The sequence below is a fragment of the Pogona vitticeps genome, chromosome 5, assembly GCF_051106095.1.
Source record: "Pogona vitticeps strain Pit_001003342236 chromosome 5, PviZW2.1, whole genome shotgun sequence".
Classification (NCBI taxonomy): Eukaryota; Metazoa; Chordata; class Lepidosauria; order Squamata; family Agamidae; genus Pogona; species Pogona vitticeps.
The window spans coordinates 12,314,612-12,333,341 of record NC_135787.1 but is presented as its reverse complement, the minus strand read 5'-3'; the positions used below and the strand labels follow the sequence as shown (position 1 = coordinate 12,333,341).

The 18,730-nt window shown below is 40.9% G+C and overlaps 1 protein-coding gene across 1 annotated transcript in view; it reads left to right on the top strand.

The window, feature by feature from the left end:
- HPSE (heparanase) overlaps positions 1-18,730 on the top strand; it is a 28,425-nt gene that overhangs the window by 6,846 nt on the left and 2,849 nt on the right. Inside the window, exons 2-11 of the mRNA XM_073002015.2 lie at positions 850-995; positions 3,643-3,777; positions 5,851-6,024; positions 7,538-7,709; positions 8,266-8,313; positions 11,376-11,469; positions 12,653-12,759; positions 13,394-13,508; positions 15,270-15,388; positions 17,194-17,340. Coding sequence (XP_072858116.2) covers positions 850-995; positions 3,643-3,777; positions 5,851-6,024; positions 7,538-7,709; positions 8,266-8,313; positions 11,376-11,469; positions 12,653-12,759; positions 13,394-13,508; positions 15,270-15,388; positions 17,194-17,340 — 1,257 coding nt within the window. The remainder of the gene's footprint in view (positions 1-849; positions 996-3,642; positions 3,778-5,850; positions 6,025-7,537; positions 7,710-8,265; positions 8,314-11,375; positions 11,470-12,652; positions 12,760-13,393; positions 13,509-15,269; positions 15,389-17,193; positions 17,341-18,730) is intronic.

The window sequence follows — 18,730 nt, the reverse complement described above, 5'->3', positions numbered from 1 at the left end:
CTGCAGATCAAAACTGCATGTATGCACCTGAAAACATATGCATGCATGGCTGCTTTAAAGCGTAGACAAAAGTCTTCAGAAAAGCCAGCCTTTGGCCCTTTGTCTTCATTTGCTTGGAAATAAGGGGTATCCACTAGACTCCCTTTCAGCTAAAAAACATAATACTTAGAACAAAGGACTTGCAAGGACACTGGGCTCTAAAAGGCAGGGACAGGTAGAAACACACGGAGAAAGAGTAAGTACCTTCTCCTAGCACACAATTTGGGGAAATGCAAAGTTGGACATGAATTCATAGAGGAATCATGATGATGAAAGGTGTTTCTTTGGACAGCGACTGTGGTAGGGTAGTTAAGAACACTGCACTGGGACTTGGGAATTCCAGATTCAAATCCCCCAAGAGCCAGTACAACTCACTGAACAACCCAGCTCCGTTTCTTCAGCCTGGCTAACCTCACAGGGTCATTTGTGAGTAATAACATTACAAGAAGGAGAGTCAAGTGTGTTGCCTGACCTTATTAGAAGTAAAGTAGGATCATCATAACAACAACAATCAGGTTTTTTGGTTGAAACTTGTATCAGTCAAAGTTTTTATAATGTTGATTGACTGTGTCTGATATTTTTAATGATGATGATGATGATGATGATGATGATGATGATGATGATGATGATGATGATGATGATGATAATAATAATAATAATAATAATAATAATAATAATAATAATAATAATAATAATAATAATAATAATAATAATAATAATAATAATAATAATAATAATAATAATAATAATAATAATAGGTAGTGGAGATGAAGATAACAATGACACATTTCTTGTCCTTTATATTCCTAGTTCTACAAAATTGCGCACATTAGCAAGAGGCTTGTCTCCTGGCTTTTTGAGATTTGGTGGCACCAAAGAAGACTTCTTGATCTTTGATCCTAAGAAAGAGCCGACATTGGAGGAAAACAATTTTCTGGATTTGCTGGCAAACCAAGGTAAAGTAGAGTCTCATACTGCAAACCTATACCCAGTTGGTAGTGAACAAAAGCTAGGGAATACCATGGGACTTCCATCAGAGGACACTCAGCTAGCATTCCATACCTCACATCGGTTAGAGGTACACTGCTAGCAGACTGAACAGGCACACATGGATCGCCTGATCACAAGAGGTGAAAAGTAATATATATTTTTGCTTGAACTACAGTATTAATATTCTCTCTTTAAATTGGCCTTTTACGTTGTTTTAATTGATTATTGAGATTATTTTATGTCTTTCTGTTCATTTGAATGGCTTTGTTGTCTAATCTGGTTTTAGTTTCTTTAAAATCTGTGTTTATCCTATTTTTGATCTGTTTGGAAGCCAACCTGAGTGCAATTTGTTAACTGGAAAAGCAGAGTGAAAAAGTGGTCAATAAATTATTCCTCAACACACATCTGTGCATATAAACTGGCCCATGCAATTTTTGAATGAATCTGCGCTTTCTTTCTAATGACAGGCTTCCACTTTTTGGTTAGCCACCCTAATCTGACTGTATCTGGAGGTCTGTGGGTCCTGATTTAAACAGATGCCAAGTGCCCCTTGCTTAGGGTTTTCGCTGAGCGAGTACTGCCAGCACTGGATGCCTTCAGAGCGAGTACTGGCAGCGCTGGATGCCTTCAGAGGCTGAATCAGGAAAGAAATGCAGAGTTTGGAAAAGTTATCTTTTTGGATGGGAACTAAAAACAACAACAAAAACCCTCCATCTGGATGGGTAATCCTTTCAGCTGTTGGTCAGAAAGAAGCTTCCAAGCTCTGAAAAGGGCTTCTGAGCAGAAACACCTACTTGACTCCACGGTCCCCCTGATTCTTGATACTTTTCTCTTTAGGAATTAAACTTTAGTCAGAAGGTAACTTTTCACAAACAAAAAGGGGAAAAAAACGAGAACTGATTCCTAGAAGACCAAAAAAAAAAAAAAAAAAAAAAAACACAAAAAAACCACCACAACAAAAAACCAACCCTCCACAAAACTCAACCTCCAACCCAACCTCTCTCTTTCTGCGTGGTGGGGTTCATGGAAGCTATTAATCCCCTTAGTGAAAAAGGTAATTGTTCTAGATTATCTCCCCAGGCTTTTTAATAGAAGTATGTCAGCAACCTTATTGTATGAAGCAGATGGGTCAGTACAGTTCATCCACATTTTAGACACTGAGACTGGCTGACAAGCCTGTTTTTCTGCAGTGGGCTTTCTCTTTACTATGGAAGGAGGTATGAGTTCAGACACAGCGTTACCCCAGCTGCTGGTCATTTCAACAAGAATAACAACAAAATTCAAATTCCAAGGTAGTGAGGAAGGGGAAGGGAAAATCACAGAGGGACTGTTCTTTTATTACTGTCAATCAAAAGGCCTCCAAATATTGCGCCTTTTTTAAATTTCTTCAGAACTCTTAGGCAACAGATAAGACTGTGGAATGGAAGAAAAGCAGAAAAGTCCCCAAACTAGGCAAATTTTGGACTTTTTTTAAAAAAGGAGCATCAGCGGTTTAATTTATCAAGGAATGAACAAACAAACAATACACTTGGCTGACATTTGGTTCAAATTTATATTCGATTTTTCCAGTCCAATAGGAAACACATTACAGTCTTAATGACAGTATACGGTAGAAGGAGTAAATCAATGCATATATGTAGTAATAGAATGGTGTTATAAAACAATAACCAAAATATCCCTTCCATTCCCCTTTTATTTTTATGTTAGTTCACTCCGAGGCCACTGGCATATAAATAAATTTGTCAGATCAGTCAATCAATTAGGCATGGTCGGCAGCAGTACAAAGCAGAACTTGGGAGATTTACCGTGGATTATAATTTTCAGATCTGGCCACTGGTGGAAGGATTCTGTTGTCTTCTTGCCAAAAGGTTGTTTCAAGCTTTTGTTAAAAATCTAGCAGATCAGAGTTATTCTCACTTCAAAACAAGAACCAAGGCCTATAGAACTCTCTTGGAAGGAAGTCCCACAGAGATGCTGCAACTGTGAAGCTGCCTCTCTGTGAAGCTGCCTCTGTTTTGCTGTCTCAAGATGAGTTATAAAGGCGAATGTGTTCCTCTTCCTCCTACAAAAGTTATTCTTCCAAGCTCACAAATCTTCCACCTCTGACTGAGTCATCAGATACGCAAACCAATCCATGCTATCTCCCAGGTGACCAGTTGCAATACAAATGCAGAAGCAAGCTCAGATTAGAATATACAGACATGATTTCCCTCTTAAAGGTGCACTGCTTCTATATACGGAACCTCCATCTCATCCTGCGGAGCATTGAGCTTCCGAAATCAGAGGCATGAGGAACAAGGTGTTCCCCAAGGCTTTCAATAAGCAGACTCCTGCTGCACATCCTAAAGGAAACTTCCCCAAATGTAGACCCTTTGATTGTTGTGTTAGATAAGAATTCTTATCATTTCCTACTACTGTGCCCTTTCAGTTGAATACTCCAGTCTCTTTGTTGACTACTCATTCTGGATAAATGCCATGAATGAACAAACATGCACAGCTGTTGTACAAAGATGTAGTAACAACTAACAACACAACATCCGCAAAGATGTTTATATAGCTTCATAGTAATACTAAAATGTTCATCTCTCTCTCTCTCTTTTCTCCCATCTCCAGATGCTGCAAATGTTTGTGGAATCAGATCTCCTCCTTCAGACATTATAGAGCTCTTGCAGTCTCAGTGGCCCTTCCAAGAGATGCTCATCCTCAGCGAGCAGCACAGGAATAAGCATAAAAACACCACCATTACACGTATGATGTTTGGATCCTTATGACCCTTTTCTGCAGTTCTCAAAACTCAAGAGTCTGGAATTCATTTAGAGTGGAGATAGGTCCCTGGAGCAGATTCAGCTTCCAACACAGGCCTAATGGCCTGATACTCTGTTCTGGTGTAGCGGGAAATCTGGAATTGTAGGGGCTTACCTTGATAGTTGACAAAGCCAGCTCCCATCACCACCCAGAAGGGCTCCCAAAATTCAGACGGCTGGGTCAGTTCATATGAACAAAGGGAAGAGCAGGTCTTTTGTAAAGCTAATAACTCTCAATGGTTTTGTACTCTGCAGGTCCTAAGAGAAGGGAGCCAGCAGCTCCATTTGGCCTGGACCTCACCTCACGGAGGGAGGAAAGCTCACCTCAGCCAAGGAAGCATGTTTTTACACTGAAATATTTTTTAACCCTTCTTCCCAAACAATGAGGGAAAATGTGAAATGACCTGGGTCTCATCTGAGCTGTCAGAGGGTATATTAGCCAGTAAAAGAAAGTGGATGTTCCCATTCCCATGGTCCTCTTCATATAGCCAGAAATATGGGAAACAATCCCTGATGTAATATATAAGGAGGAACAGAGATTCCCACATCATTTTTCCCAGTATCCACAGGATTGTGCAGGCTCATATGATTCCCTGGGCTTCACAAGAATACAAAATCAGCAGAGGAGATAAATATAGCTCAGTGATTTAGGTATTTGGCTGCAGGGTCAGTGACTGGGGGGAGGGGTGTTTGATTCCCTGCTGTGGTTCCTTGATGGGCTGGATGTGATGATCTCTTTCAACTCTGCAGTTCTGATATGGAGCTCTTCTGGAAGTTGTTTGCCAATGCCATGCCCTTTGATCTTCCATGGCCAAGGATGATTTGAACCTAGATCTTCAGGGTCCTAATCCAGCACGCTATCCACTACAGTAATAACTAGCAGCCAACACAGATTTGTCAAGAACAAATCCTGTCAGACTAATCTGATCTCACTTTTTTGATTGGGTAACCTCCTTGATAGACAGAGGGAATGCTGTAGACGTAGTATATCTTGACTTTAGCAAAGCTTTTAACAAAGTGCCTCATGATATTCTGATTAGCAAGCAAACTAGGTGTGGGCTGGATAGAACAACTGTCAGGTGAATACACAGTTGGCTACAGAATCATACTCAGAGGGTGATGGTTAATGGCTCCTTTTCAAACTGTGAGGAGGTAACAAGTGAGGTACACCAGGGTTCAGTCCTGGGTCTTGTACTCCTCAATATTTTTATTAATGACCTGGATCAGAGGATGCAGGGAATGCTAATTAAGTGTGAGGATGACACAACATTGGGTGGAATAGCTAATACCATGGAAGACAGAAAAAAAATTCAAAATGATCTGGGTAGGCTTGAGCAGTGGGCTCTTCACATTCCATGAAGTATAAATTCCCTTCTATTCGATACTGGTTAGGCCTCATCTTGAGTATTGTGCCCAGTTCTGGACACCACACTTTAAGAAGGATACCAACAAACTGGAGCAAAATTGGAGGAGGGCAACAACGATGATCAGGGGACTGGAAATTAAGCCCTATGAAGAAAGACTGAAAGAATTGGGCATGTTTAGCCTTGAGAAAAATAAGACTGAGGGGAGATATGATAACACTTTTCAAATACTTGAAAGGCTGTCATACAGAGGCGAGGCAGGATCTGTTCTTGAACATCCCACAGTCCAGGACATGCAACAGGCTCAAGTTACAGGAAGCCAGATTTCGGCTGAATATCAGGAAAAACTCCCTGACACGTTAGAACACTATGGCAATGGGACCAATGACCTTGAGAAGTGGTGAGTGCTCCAACACTGGAGGCATTCAAAAGAAACTTAGACATCCACCTGGCAGATATCCTTGGGGTTGAACTTGATGGCCTTATAGGTCCCTTCCAACTTCATGATTCGATGAACACTTGTTCTCATTTTAGCGATCACAAATGAAATGAATTGACTCGCCTAAGATTCAAGTGGAAGAGGCATTTCGTAGACTTGACTCTCAGCCCTTTAATAACACAGACCTTTGTTCTTTTTTCTACACGGTTCACAGGAAGTACAATAGATATTTTATACAACTTTGCACGCTGTGCAGATTTGCATCTGATCTTTGGACTCAATGCTTTGCTGCGGAAGGGCGACTCCCAATGGGACAGCTCAAATGCCGAGTTAATTCTGAATTACACGGATTCCCAGAATTACAGCCTGTCTTGGGAGCTTGGAAATGGTAGGAGGTGCATTATTTATTTGTTTAAAATATTTTTACCCCACCTTTCTTCTTAAAAATGACCCAGGATGGCATGCATCAGTAAAAGACAATATCCAAAATGTAAAAACAGAAAGATACAAATTTTTGAAAGGTTGAGACAAGTGCCGCACTAAAAAATGGTAAACAAAGGTAAAGGTTCCCCTTGACAATTTGTCCAGTCATGTCCAACTATAGGGTGTGGTGCTCATCCCCGTTTTCAAGCCGTACAGCCAACGTTTGTCCATAGACAGTTTCCGTGGTCACGTGGCCAGCACAACTAGACACGGAACACCGTTACCTTCCCACCATGGTGGTACCTATTTATCTACTCACATTTGCATGCTTTCGAACTGCTAGGTTGGCAGGATCTGGGACAAGCGATGGGAGCTCACTTCGTCACGTCGATTCGATCTTACGACTGCTGGTCATCTGACCTTGCAGCACAGAGGCTTCTGTGGTTTAACCCGCAGCGCCACCACGTCCCTTGGTAAACAAAAGCAACACCAAAAACACATTCAAAGCAGTAAGATACAACAATCTATTTAAAAACTCCTCTCAGGCAGCCAGTCACTGAGGGAAAGTCTGCCTGAAGAAAAAGGTCTTTGCTTGCAGAAGGACATCAAAGATGGGGCCAGGCTGGCCTCCTGTGGGAGGGAGTTCCAGAGTCTGGGCCACATGTTGGAACATTTCATATACCAACAAATGCCTGGCCAAGGAGGAAAAGAAAAAACCCTTTAAGAAAATTAGTTTTGCACACCTTGCAGAAATGTCTCCCATGCCATGATTTGGCCCAGGGATGTCTATGCGTCTTGTGCTGCTTTGTGAATTGATATCGTAAGAACAAGGTTCTAATGGAGAATTAGTTGTTCCACAAAGTAGAAAAGCGTGGATTAAATCTATATGTTTGGGCTGCAAAATTTGAATTATTCGTAATAACAACATCAATGTTTAAGGGGCAAGAAAAATGTATACCCAATAAATGTGTATAAAAATTGACTTTGAAAAAGAATTAAAATACAAACTTTCATTGTGAAATTTTCATTGTGACATAATCTTTATGCATTAGTTTCTCCTATGTACTTCTATTAATTGTGTGTATGTGTGAATTATTGGTATTTTGGATATCAAGACTATATTTTTAAAAAGTAATAATACGAAACTATAAACTTCTTTGTATTTTTAAAAACAAACTTGATATTCTACTTCTCTAGCCACAAAAAATGACATTGACATTTTTGCAAAGTACAGTATTACAGTAAATTAGATGTACTCGTCAGAACACAGTTTAGCTGGAATGTTCTTCTAAATAAAACAAGTCTCATATATTTTAAATTCTCTGCCATTGTATAAGTACAATATATCTAGTAACCACTATGACATTTAATCTCCTACACTTGGGATGGATTATTACCACTGTGCAAATGTTGAATGAGTCATGATGGATAACCATGTGTTGAGAATCAACTATGTTGACTTTTAATGTTTTCTTCAGAGCCTAACAGTTTCAAACACAAGTCTGGAATTTATATTGATGGATTCCAGTTAGGGCAGGACTTCATCCGCCTTCGTCAGCTTCTGAACAACTACAGCCGCTATAAAACTGCCAAGCTTTATGGCCCTGATGTAGGTCAGCCTCGGAAGCGAACTCAAAAGTTGTTGAGGAGGTAAAGAAGAAAATACTTTATTAAAAATGCTTGACTAGATAAACCAACAATGAGACATTTTGGCTCAGTGCAGATGTATCACAGTTGGCCTGAAATATGTTTTGTTAGCTTAGGCATGGTTAAGATCACAAACAAAATCATGAGAACAGGGTTTAATTTGCCAAATTTAAGGCTTTCTCCTAGAGGGAATATATATGGAAGTAAGAGTGAACACTACTTTATTCAGATTGTCTAAAGCAGAGAAATTACCTTCCTTCACAACCTGGTTTTGGCCAATATTAATCGTGCTTTAAATACAAAATTACATCTCCTGTAGAACTAAAGGGCAAAGAGGGAGCAGAGCTGGGCTAAGTTTTTGTTTTTTGAACTGCAATGCCCAGAATTGAACCACAATGATGCTGGAGTCTGGGAATGTTAGGTTTCAAAAATAATTTTCCAAGATATGAGAGAAAGCCATTAAATTACCCTGTTGGTGGGTGGGTGGGTCGGTTCGTTCCAACATACATACCACTCCATAGTACTATACACCCTTCATGTTGCTAATCTTGCTTTCCAGATTCCTGAAATCGGGAGGAAAAGTAATTGATTCTGTTACATGGCATCAGTAAGTACTGGATTAATATGCATGTTTTTCTCCCATGCCCACCTGGCCACTGGTGATGCTAGCCAGTAGCCTATAGGAGTTGTATATAATAAAAAAGAAAAATAATAATATTGCAAAATTCTGGCCCAGGGTCCACTAGTAACCATTCTTTACTCTTAGTTGAGACTTGTTCTTCTCATGATAATATGGGGAAAAGAAAATCACCAAATCTCAAAGTTGTATAAACTAGTATTGGAAAGAAACATGGAACAGGAAGTAATTAAAGAAAATATGATAAAATGGATGCAGGAATTAAGTAGAACAATCCAAACAGAGGATTAGTTTAGAGCATGGAGTGGTAACAAAAAACTATAAATAGGTACAGATTTGAAAGAAAACTATATGGAAATATTATAGATGGTATATGACACCAGAGAAATTGGCAAAGGTGAAGAAAAATGAGAAAGATAAATGTTGGAGATGTAAAACAATAAAAGGAACATTATATCATATGTGGTGGGGTTGTAAAGTTATTAGGAAATTTTGGAAAGAAATAGAAAAAATAATCACCATTGATTTAAAAATAAAAATGGAGATGAAACCTGAAACTTATTTGTTCAATATGGTAAAGTTAAACTTGAGACAAGAGACAAAAATTTGTTTATACATATTAGACACAGCCGTTATTCAAGTGGCAAAACAATGGAAAGACAAGGAGGAATCTTCAGTGGAGGATTGTTTAATAAAATTACAGGAACTAATGTTAATTGACAAACTAACAGACTCATTGAAAGGAAAGAGTAGAATGAAGCACGAATCTCAATGGGGGAAAGTAAAGAGTTATCTTAGAGAGAAATGGAAGAAAGATTCCAAACCTGTACCAAGTGACTTCAGTTTAAATTAGACGCAGAACTGCTCTCAAAAGAAGTTAAAAACAAAGTAAAGCAGATTGTTAATATGGATATAAAACAAGCATTAAGAAAGGTATTATTAAGATTGCGAAGAAAATAAATGTCTGGTGGAAAATAAGGAAGTGAAAATGTTAAAAGGCTTACTGTTTTGCGAAAGAAATAAAGTTATTTCGGTTATGTGCTAATAATTGTGATAATTATTTACTTATTTTTATAATTTATTTTTTAAATGCAATAAAGATTAAAAGTTAAAAAAGAAAAGAAAGAGAGACTTGTTCTTCTGTGACCAGGGCCTTGTCTGCAATACAACTAAAATAGCCAGCCTTTCTGGTGCACCATCCAAAGGGCATGGTAGATGCGCTGTTCACAGGGGACATATCCCTCCATGAACTCTGAATACTGTATATGGGCTTCCTATTTTTCCGCTTCCCTCTCTGATCCATGCCAAAATGGTCGGATTTTCTCTATTTTTTTTTTAACAAGACCGAACCAGTCCCTTTTCCAACGTGCACATTTTTACATGTATTTACATTGTAGACATCCCTGCAATGCATCACCCTGTTGGCCAGGGTCATTGAAGCAGTATTTTGGACACAGCTGAAGTGTTTTTCAAACATGTGCATAATCCAATGAAAATACCTTTCTCAGTAGCTGTTTCTCATTGTTCTAATTCAAGGGTCCTTTTGAGGAGAAAGGCAGGGTAAACATATTTTAAATAAGTAAATAAGAATTACATCTGGTTGATGGACTGTCCAGGAAGTGCAAGCCAGGCAAATTCTACGAGCCGTAGGAAAGGTCTGCCAAACCACATTGTTTATGCATCACATCCTTACACCACCCTCACTACAGCTGGTTCTTATAGTCATATGCAAGAACCAGCTGGAGTTGTTGATTCTTTGTGCTGAATCATGTACTGCATGATACTTTGCACCATCAAGAAGCTGCTACACATGTACTTACACAGTTTCCATGGTGCATGCCCACTAGCTGGACTGGCAGAGCTCCTTCTGATGAACCTATTTGTGACCTTAACCTTCTCCAAAGGTCTTCTACTCATGTCTTTGAAGGATGTGGTTTATTTCTCCTTTCTCTTATCCTTAGAACGTCTTCCAAGAATATTTTAAGCATCATAAAATTAAGTCCTTCCCAGACTATCTGTGCTGAATTGCACAACACTGTACTTCGGAATGATTGTTTTGATAAGAAATAAAGATAAACCATCTATCAATAAATGGACATACAGCATCTGTGTTTCTCCATCAGACATACATATCTTTCAGTGAATTGGTTCCCCCCAGGGAACCCTTGTTTGCTCCAGAGCAAGCAGGCCGATTATCACTTTCCATTCATGAACAATACCTAAATATAATGTCAATGATTGCTCATTGTACCCCATTAAAAATACAATGCTTCGAAGTGACCAAGTATTTGTAAACCAAAGCCTAAATCCAATTGCTAATCCCAACTAAAATAGACTCACTGATTCAACTCTTGAATGGTAACTCAACCCTTATGAAGATTCCATGGATTTAATAGATCTACTCCAGTTGTGACTAACAGTTTTCTTGGAACGCAAGCATTTTTCCCCCAAAAATTCCAAGTAAGGTTAAGGCTCAGAATTACATCATACTGTGTAAGTCTATTTCTTCTGACTTGATGGAATAAAACTTCAACAAATCTGTCTTTCCCACATTTCTTAGAACTAGTGGTAAAAGTCGTTATGCAACCAGCCAAATTCATTTATGAACGTTTGCAGGGGTTTCCCACCACTTCTTTGACCTTCTTCTTAAATAAGGCAAAACGTCTGTTAAAGTGGGAAAGAATGCATAGTTTCCCGGTACTTTCTCATTAGCAGAGCTACTCAAAAGCTTGGAACTGTTGTTGTTCCAATTTCAGAATCAGCAGCGGCCACGTTGACTGTGAGATTCTGGAAATAGTAATAAAAAGAAAAAATAATTGTTCCAAGCTCTGTCCAGACACATCTCATGTGAGAAATTATTAAATGATCATGGTCTATAATTGCACGAAGACCTAGAAGTCTGCTTTTGTAACATGGAAAGAATTCCACAAGAGAAATGTTACGTTACAGCTAGCCAAGACTCATCTGAATTGTGGAAGTACCATGAAGACAATGGCCTTCAAACCTGTGCAATATGTTTTGATTTATTGCAGTTACTACGTAAATGGACGAACTGCTACCAGAGATGATTTCCTTAGTCCGGATGTACTAGATACCTTAATCACGGCTATACAGGAAGAGCTCCAGGTATGTTATGTCTGTGGAAACAGGTGGATTACAGGGTAATGTGTAGATTTCCCAAAATGTGCACCTTCCGTATATGTTTGACTGCCAGCCCCAGAGGTGAACGTTCAGTACCAGCTGTTGGGGAACAGAATTTGGGGTGGTATTATGTTTATATCCTGCTTCTGGTCTTCTATAAGAGAGCTCTTGGATCATCATGGGAACAGTACGCTAGACTAGGTAGGCCTTCACTCTCTAATCCAGTGTGGCTCTTTGAGGAACATAAAAAGCTGTCGCGCAAAGTCACATCATTGGTTCATCTAGCTCAATGCTGTCAACTCTTGACTGGTTGTGGCTCTTGAGGGCTCCAGGCTGGAATCTTTCCTACGTCTCCCTGGAGAACCCTAGGGTTTTCCCATTGCTCTCTCTTCCAAGTACTAACAGCTTGTGAAATCAAGCTCGATTGGATGTGTTCAAGGTGCTGTGTGTCCTTGTGGCTACCTGGTCTTTGTCCACAGAAGACTGATCATTAAAGAGGACCGTTCCAGAGGACCATTCTTATGCAACTTCCACTCCTCCTCCCAGACCTTGGAAAATCAAGAAAGAAACCTCTTAAAAAAGCCCCCTCATGCCCTCATGCCTTCTAATGGACTTATTTAAAGGGGGCAAAATTCAAAGTGTGTGTGTGTGTGTGAGTGTGTGTGTGTGTGTGTGTGTGTGTGTGTGTGTGTGTGTGTGTGTGAGAGAGAGAGAGAGAGAGAGAGAGAGAGAGAGAGAGTCTACATGGCTAGCATCTACCCAATTATTTTGTGAATAGGTTTTTAAGTCCCATATACCATATTTTCCATGTATAAGACTATACTTTTGTCTAAAATCTTTAGACTAAAAATTGAGGGTTGTCTTATATGCGGAAGTAAGCTGAGGAGAGAACAGAAACAAGTGGAGGGAAAGCAGGGATCAAAGTGAGCCTGCAGTGCTTTGATCCCTTTCCCCCTACACTTGCTAATCCCCACTTAGATTTCTTAATTTTGAATTAGAAAAGTGGGGGCGTTTTATACATGGGGGCATCTTATACAGGGGAAAATATGGTATTTCATTTGATTCCCACTATCTGAGATTTATGAGGCATTAACAACACAACTCAGCCGGGCCTAGGTCCTTATACTAACTCTTCCTTTCTATACTTCACTTTCACCACATTGTCTAGCTCGTGGATGACATCACACCAGGAAAGGAAGTGTGGTTAGGAGAAACCAGTTCAGCCTATGGAGGGGGAGCTCCTCACCTGTCAAATACATATCTGGCGGGTTTTATGTAAGTAATATAAAAATCTGTGGCCTTGCTAACTAGACTATTCTTTTTGTTGTTATCTGGAAATCTAACCTTCCCTATCTGTGATTCTGTCTAAAAGAGCTGCACTTTCCTTTTGTCGAATGGCAGGATCACAAACAGAACATCTGGCCAGCTAGTAAGCCAGCAACTCTTCCTTTGACACGTGGCATTGCCAGGAATAACTTCTGGTTTTGTAAAAATTCACCAAACGGTCAGGGGGACGAAAGGAAGACCATGGTCTGTTTTACATAAACCCACACCAACGTCCCCTTTCCCAGAATTTCAGGAGAGGTGCTCACACATACTCTTGGATGGAACCAACAACAACGTTCTCTTTGTTGTCATCATTAGGGGACACAGTTGCTACACAGCACAAGAAATAATATCCTGGCTCATGCCATTCTCCATATCTCTTTCACCTTCAAATGATTCAAGAACCGCACACCTGATATTTCCCCTGGTCTTCATTTCTACTGTGCACAGAACAAAATACCACACTCTGCCAGCTACAACAGATTTCCTCTCTCCCCTTAACACTCACTGCTCTAAGACAGGCTGTGCGTTCAGGTTGCTTGAATTAAATTGGCTGTTTGTGTTTTCCTATTTTATTTGGCAGGTGGCTGGATAAACTAGGACTGTCTGCCCAGCTGGGCATCGATGTGGTGATGAGACAGGTTTTATTTGGCGCAGGGAGCTACCATCTGGTGGATGCCAGCTTTGAACCTTTGCCAGTATGTATGCAGTTGCAATATCGCAAATGTATTTGGACACAAACTAGGCTGCAGGCTGAATCTGGCCCACACAGCTTCCCTGTTCATCCCCTCCATTCCCTGAGGTACTATCCCGAGTGTTTGGTTTGTCTTGATTCCCTGAGACAACCCTACACCTCATCCCTTTCACTCATGGGTATGTACTGTCTGATGGCCCAGGGACCATTTCCCCTTCCCCGAGACCTGGAGGGGTGTACACACCCCCAACACCCAAAAGGGAAGGCTCCAGGCTTGCAAACCACTTCTCCTAGAAGGAAGGAACTTGCCCTTTAAACACAGTGGCCAACATCCTGTTGCTGAGTGTAGCAAATTGCACTAGAGTAGACCTGTAGACGTGGTGGCGCTGCGGGTGAAACTGCAGAAGCCTCTGTGCTGCAAGGTCAAAAGACCTGCAGTCGTAAGATCGAATCCACGCAACGGAGTGAGCTCCCGTCGCTTGTCCCAGCTCCTGCCAACCTAGCAGTCTGAAAGCATGCAAAAATGCTAGTAAATAAATAGGTACCACCTCGGTGGGAAGGTAACTGTGTTCTGTGTCTAGTCGCGCTGGCCACGTGACCATGGAACATTGTCTTCGGACAAATGCCAGCTCTATGGGTTGGAAACAGAGATGAGCACCGCCCCCTAGAGTTGGACACGACTGGATAAATTGTCAAGGGGAACTTTTACCTTTACCTTAGACCTGTTGAATCAGTGGGGATTTGGTGAGGCAATTTCTCTATAGGGGGCCCAATACAGTGGATGGTCTACCACTGAACTGGGGTGCTTCTGGCTTCATAGGTGTTTACATGTCCTTAATTCAACCCACTCCCACACGCACCCGTTCATATTTCTGTGCTTAGTGGTACGTTGTTCCTCTGTCCAAATGCCCCACACATTTTGCACAATGTGCCTTGGCTCAATTAGCTGTGATATCAGTCGGCCTCATCCATGTCTCGGAAACTGCGGCCAAGGTTATGACTTTGCAAAAATACAACTTATCTATTACTTGGCAACTGCAAAGTCATAACCATAGAAGGAAAATAAAAAGAGAAAGGCGGGCAAAGAAATACATGGCAAAAAGGAGATATTCTAGAATCATAGAAGAATTGAGTTGGAAGGGGCCTAAAAGGCCATTGAGTCCAGTCCCCTGATCGAGACAGGAATCTAGATCAAACCAGATCTAACAGGTGGTTGTCCATTTTTCTCTTGAATGCCTCCAGTGTTGGAGCCCTCACTACCTCCCAAGGTAATTGGTTCCATTGTTGTACTGCTCGAACAGTTAAGAAGCTTTTCCCGATATTCAGCCTAAATCTGGCTTCTTGTAGCTTGAGCCCATTCTTCCATGTCTTGGATTGTGGGATGTTCTGAGAAGAGATCCTGCTCCTCCTCTGTATGGCTACCTTTCAAGTATATTTGAAAAGCGTTATCCTATCTCCATTCAGTCTTCTTTTCTCCAGGCGAAACATGCCCAGTTCTTTCAGTCTTTCCTCACAGGGCTTGGTTTCCCATCCCATAGTCATCCTTGTTGGCCTCCTCTGAACTTGCTCTGGTTTCTTGGTATCCTTCTTAAAGTGTTGTATTTAGAACCGGACACAGTACTCTAGGTGAGGTCTAACCCATGCTGAATAGAGGGGGACTGGTACCTCATGGGATTTGGAGACTATACGTCTGTTAATTCATCCTTTATTATTAGTTTGGTTGTTTATTAAAGCTTTCTTTTTGTCTTTTTTTGATGCGATATAGGATTATTGGCTCTCTCTGCTGTACAAGAAACTGGTGGGCACCAAGGTTCTGCAGGTTAACATTGCAGGCCAAGACCCAAGGAAACTTCGGGTGTATCTCCACTGTACCAATGAGGATCAGTAAGCATTGAGTGCAACATTCACTATGTTCTGATAATATTAAAAATTCAACTTGCCCATCTTCAAATTTGACATGAGGCAAGTCAGAGCTAAGAGAAGGTGCAAAAAAACCCCTTTCATTAACCCCGGTACAGCAACTAAAGGCAATGTCATGGCACATACCAGAGGCAGCATGAGAAAAGATGGCCAGAATCCTATTGCTAACTTTGGCTTCCATAAAGGAAACTGCTTAAGTCTTACTAGCAATTTGCCACTCATTACTCATCCAGTAGTGCTTCGAGAATGGAGGATCAGTTGATAAGGTGCTGTTGTTGCCCAAGGAACAACTGAATGCATTCATAGTGTTCACAGACTTGGGGGAGGCTCTTTCAATGTCCACCAGCACTCATTGACAAAGTGCTGGTTGTGTTCCTGGATGCACATGCCCACTGAGGTGGAATAGAAGAGTGGCAATGAAGATCCAGGAGCCTTCCTGCATGCTCAGGCTGTTTGGAATTTGTCACTATCTGTACAAAAGTTTTTTTAATGACTTAGGAATTCTCATTCTGCAAACACCTTTCCAGATGAGGGTCCTGACCAGATTAGAGTCCTGGTAGTTTACCGTATTTTTCCATGTATAAAACAGCCCCATGTATAAGACGCCCCCACTTTTCTAATCCAAAATTAAGAAATCTAAGTGGGGCTTAGCAAGTGTAGGGGGAAAGGGATCAAAGTGCTGCAGGATTGCTTTGATCCCTGCTTTCCCCTCCACTTGTTTTTGTTCTCGCCTCAGCTTACTTCCGTGTATAAGATGACCCTCAATTTTTAGTCTAAAGATTTTAGACAAAAGTATAGTCTTATACATGGAAAAATATGGTATTTCAGGTAAGACAGTCTATTTTAGCAAAATGCCTGTCACTATATGTATATAAGTATGTAGGTGTAGCACAGGCTTGCCTATTGCTCTCCCATGAGAGAGAGAGAGAGAGAGAGAGAGAGAGAGAGAGAGAGAGAGAGAGAGAGAGAGAGAGAGAGAAGGCTCTGCTACATGTAGGCTGTGCCAACACTGGTGAGGGTGGGGATGGATTTTGCCTTGCTGCCTGGTGCACTTCTGACTCCATCTATAGTACTTCAGTGTCTGGCTGGATAACAGTCAGTTGGGTGCCTGATTGTGGACCCAGAGGTCAGGAGTTATATCCCCCAAAGTGCCTTATAAGAGAAGACCCAGCTTGAATGGCCGTGGGCAAGCTGCACAGCTCAGGGCACCCACAGAAGAAGGGAATGGCAAGACAACTCTGAGTACTGTATATTTGGAAAACCCAGGAAAGGGTCGCTGTAAGTTGAAATTGACTCAATGGCACATAATTAAATAATTAGCATGTACAGGTGGCCTTTTGCATCTTATTCTAATCTTCCCCAACAGATATATTGGATAACAATTCTACTAACAGCCAATCGCTCCCCCAAATATCTATGAATGATAGACAAGATACACTTGCCCAGATATGAATATACAGTGGTGCCTCGCAAGACGATTGCCTCGCGGGACAATTAATCTGCAAGATGATTGGTTTTTGCGATCGCTGTTGCGCTTCACAAGATGATGTTTTCTATGGACGATTTTCGCAAGACAACGATTTTCCCCCATTGGAATGCATTAAATAGATTTCAATGCATTCCAATGGGGAACCGCGTTTCACAAGACAATGTTTTCACAAGATGTTTTTTGCGGAATGAACTAACATCGTCTTGTGAGGCACCACTGTATTTTAATTTATTTGGTAGGCATGTAATTTCAATGGGCAATTTTATTGTTTGTCTTCCAGCCCAAAGTACAGAGATGGTGACGTCACCTTGTTTGCCTTAAACCTCTACAACAGCACCAAACGCTTGCAGCTACCCTCACACTTTTCCAACAAGCAGATCGACGAATACATTTTACTACCTCATGGGAAAGACGGCATACTTTCCACGTGAGTACTCCAGCCTGCTCAGTTTTTCTAAAGTATTTGTTTAGCCTTTTAACTATTCTTCGTTTATCATATTTTGTTAAGGAGGTGTGAGTAAGCCCTGTTAAATCCAGTCGGATAGACATGATTTCAAGTTTGTAAATATTTAGCAAATCAGAGAGCTTCACTAGGGAAACTTGCATAAGGTTGCTCAAACTAATTATTATGATTACATCGTCCTCAATCAAATTTGTGAGCCTGAGTGTATCAAGAGCTATCAAGCTGTTAAAATCACTAAAACTGCAATCCTATACCCACTTACTTTTAGAATATGTTCCATTTCATTCAGTAGGAGTTATTTTGCTGAGTAAGCATGCATGTTCTGTTTTGTGCTGTCAAGTTGACACCGACTTATAGCGACCCTAATAGGGCTTTCAAGACAAGTGAACTATTTAAGGAGTGGCTTTATCAGTTCTACTCCTCCAATCAATTTCCATGACCAAGTGGGGATTCGAACCTAGACCTCCTGAGCCCTAGTCCGTTACTCTATCCACTACACCACACTGGGAATCTCAAGCATGTATAGGATTGAGCAATAACAATGTACCTTTTTATATACAGTATCTACTTAGACATAAAGTCCATTACATATATGTATAGGTCTGCTGTCCCAGTGAATTTGCCACCTAGACCAGGGCCATCAAGTTCAGGGAAGCTCCATAACAAATACAGTGGTACCTCGCTTAACGATTGCCCCGCATTACGATGAATCTGTTTTACGACGATTTTTTTGCGATCGCAATCGCGATCGCAAAATGATAGTCTAAATGGGGGAATTTCGCTTAGCGATGATTGGTTCCCTGCTTCGGGAACCAATTTTCGCTTTACGACAATCAAAAACAGCTGATCATCGGGTTTTCAAAATGGCCACCGGGTGCTTAAAATGGCTCCCCGCTGTGCTTAGGGACGGATTCCTCTCTATACAGTCAGCAAAAATGGCTGCCGTATGGAGGATCTTCACTGGACGGTGAGTTTTTACCCCATTGGAACACATTGAACGGGTTTCAATGTGTTTCAATGTGGTTTTTTAATTCACTTTACGATGTTTTCGCTTCACAGCGATTTTCCTGGAGCGGATTATCGTCATTAAGCGAGACACCACTGTAGAATTAATGTCAATCAGGCTTTGCCAGCATGTTCATTATGCAAATATGGCAGTTTTGAAGAACTCATTTCTGCACAGATACTGTAGTGTTCTAATTTTCTAAATGCAAAGCTGCCCACTTCATTTGTTTCTACTTTCAGCCTAAATCTTCCAAATTCCCTGGTGGTCATTTGGGCTGGACAATACTAACAGACAATGCAGGAAGGATGCCAGACCAACGTAGTGGTTGGTATCACTCAGTGGGTTGGA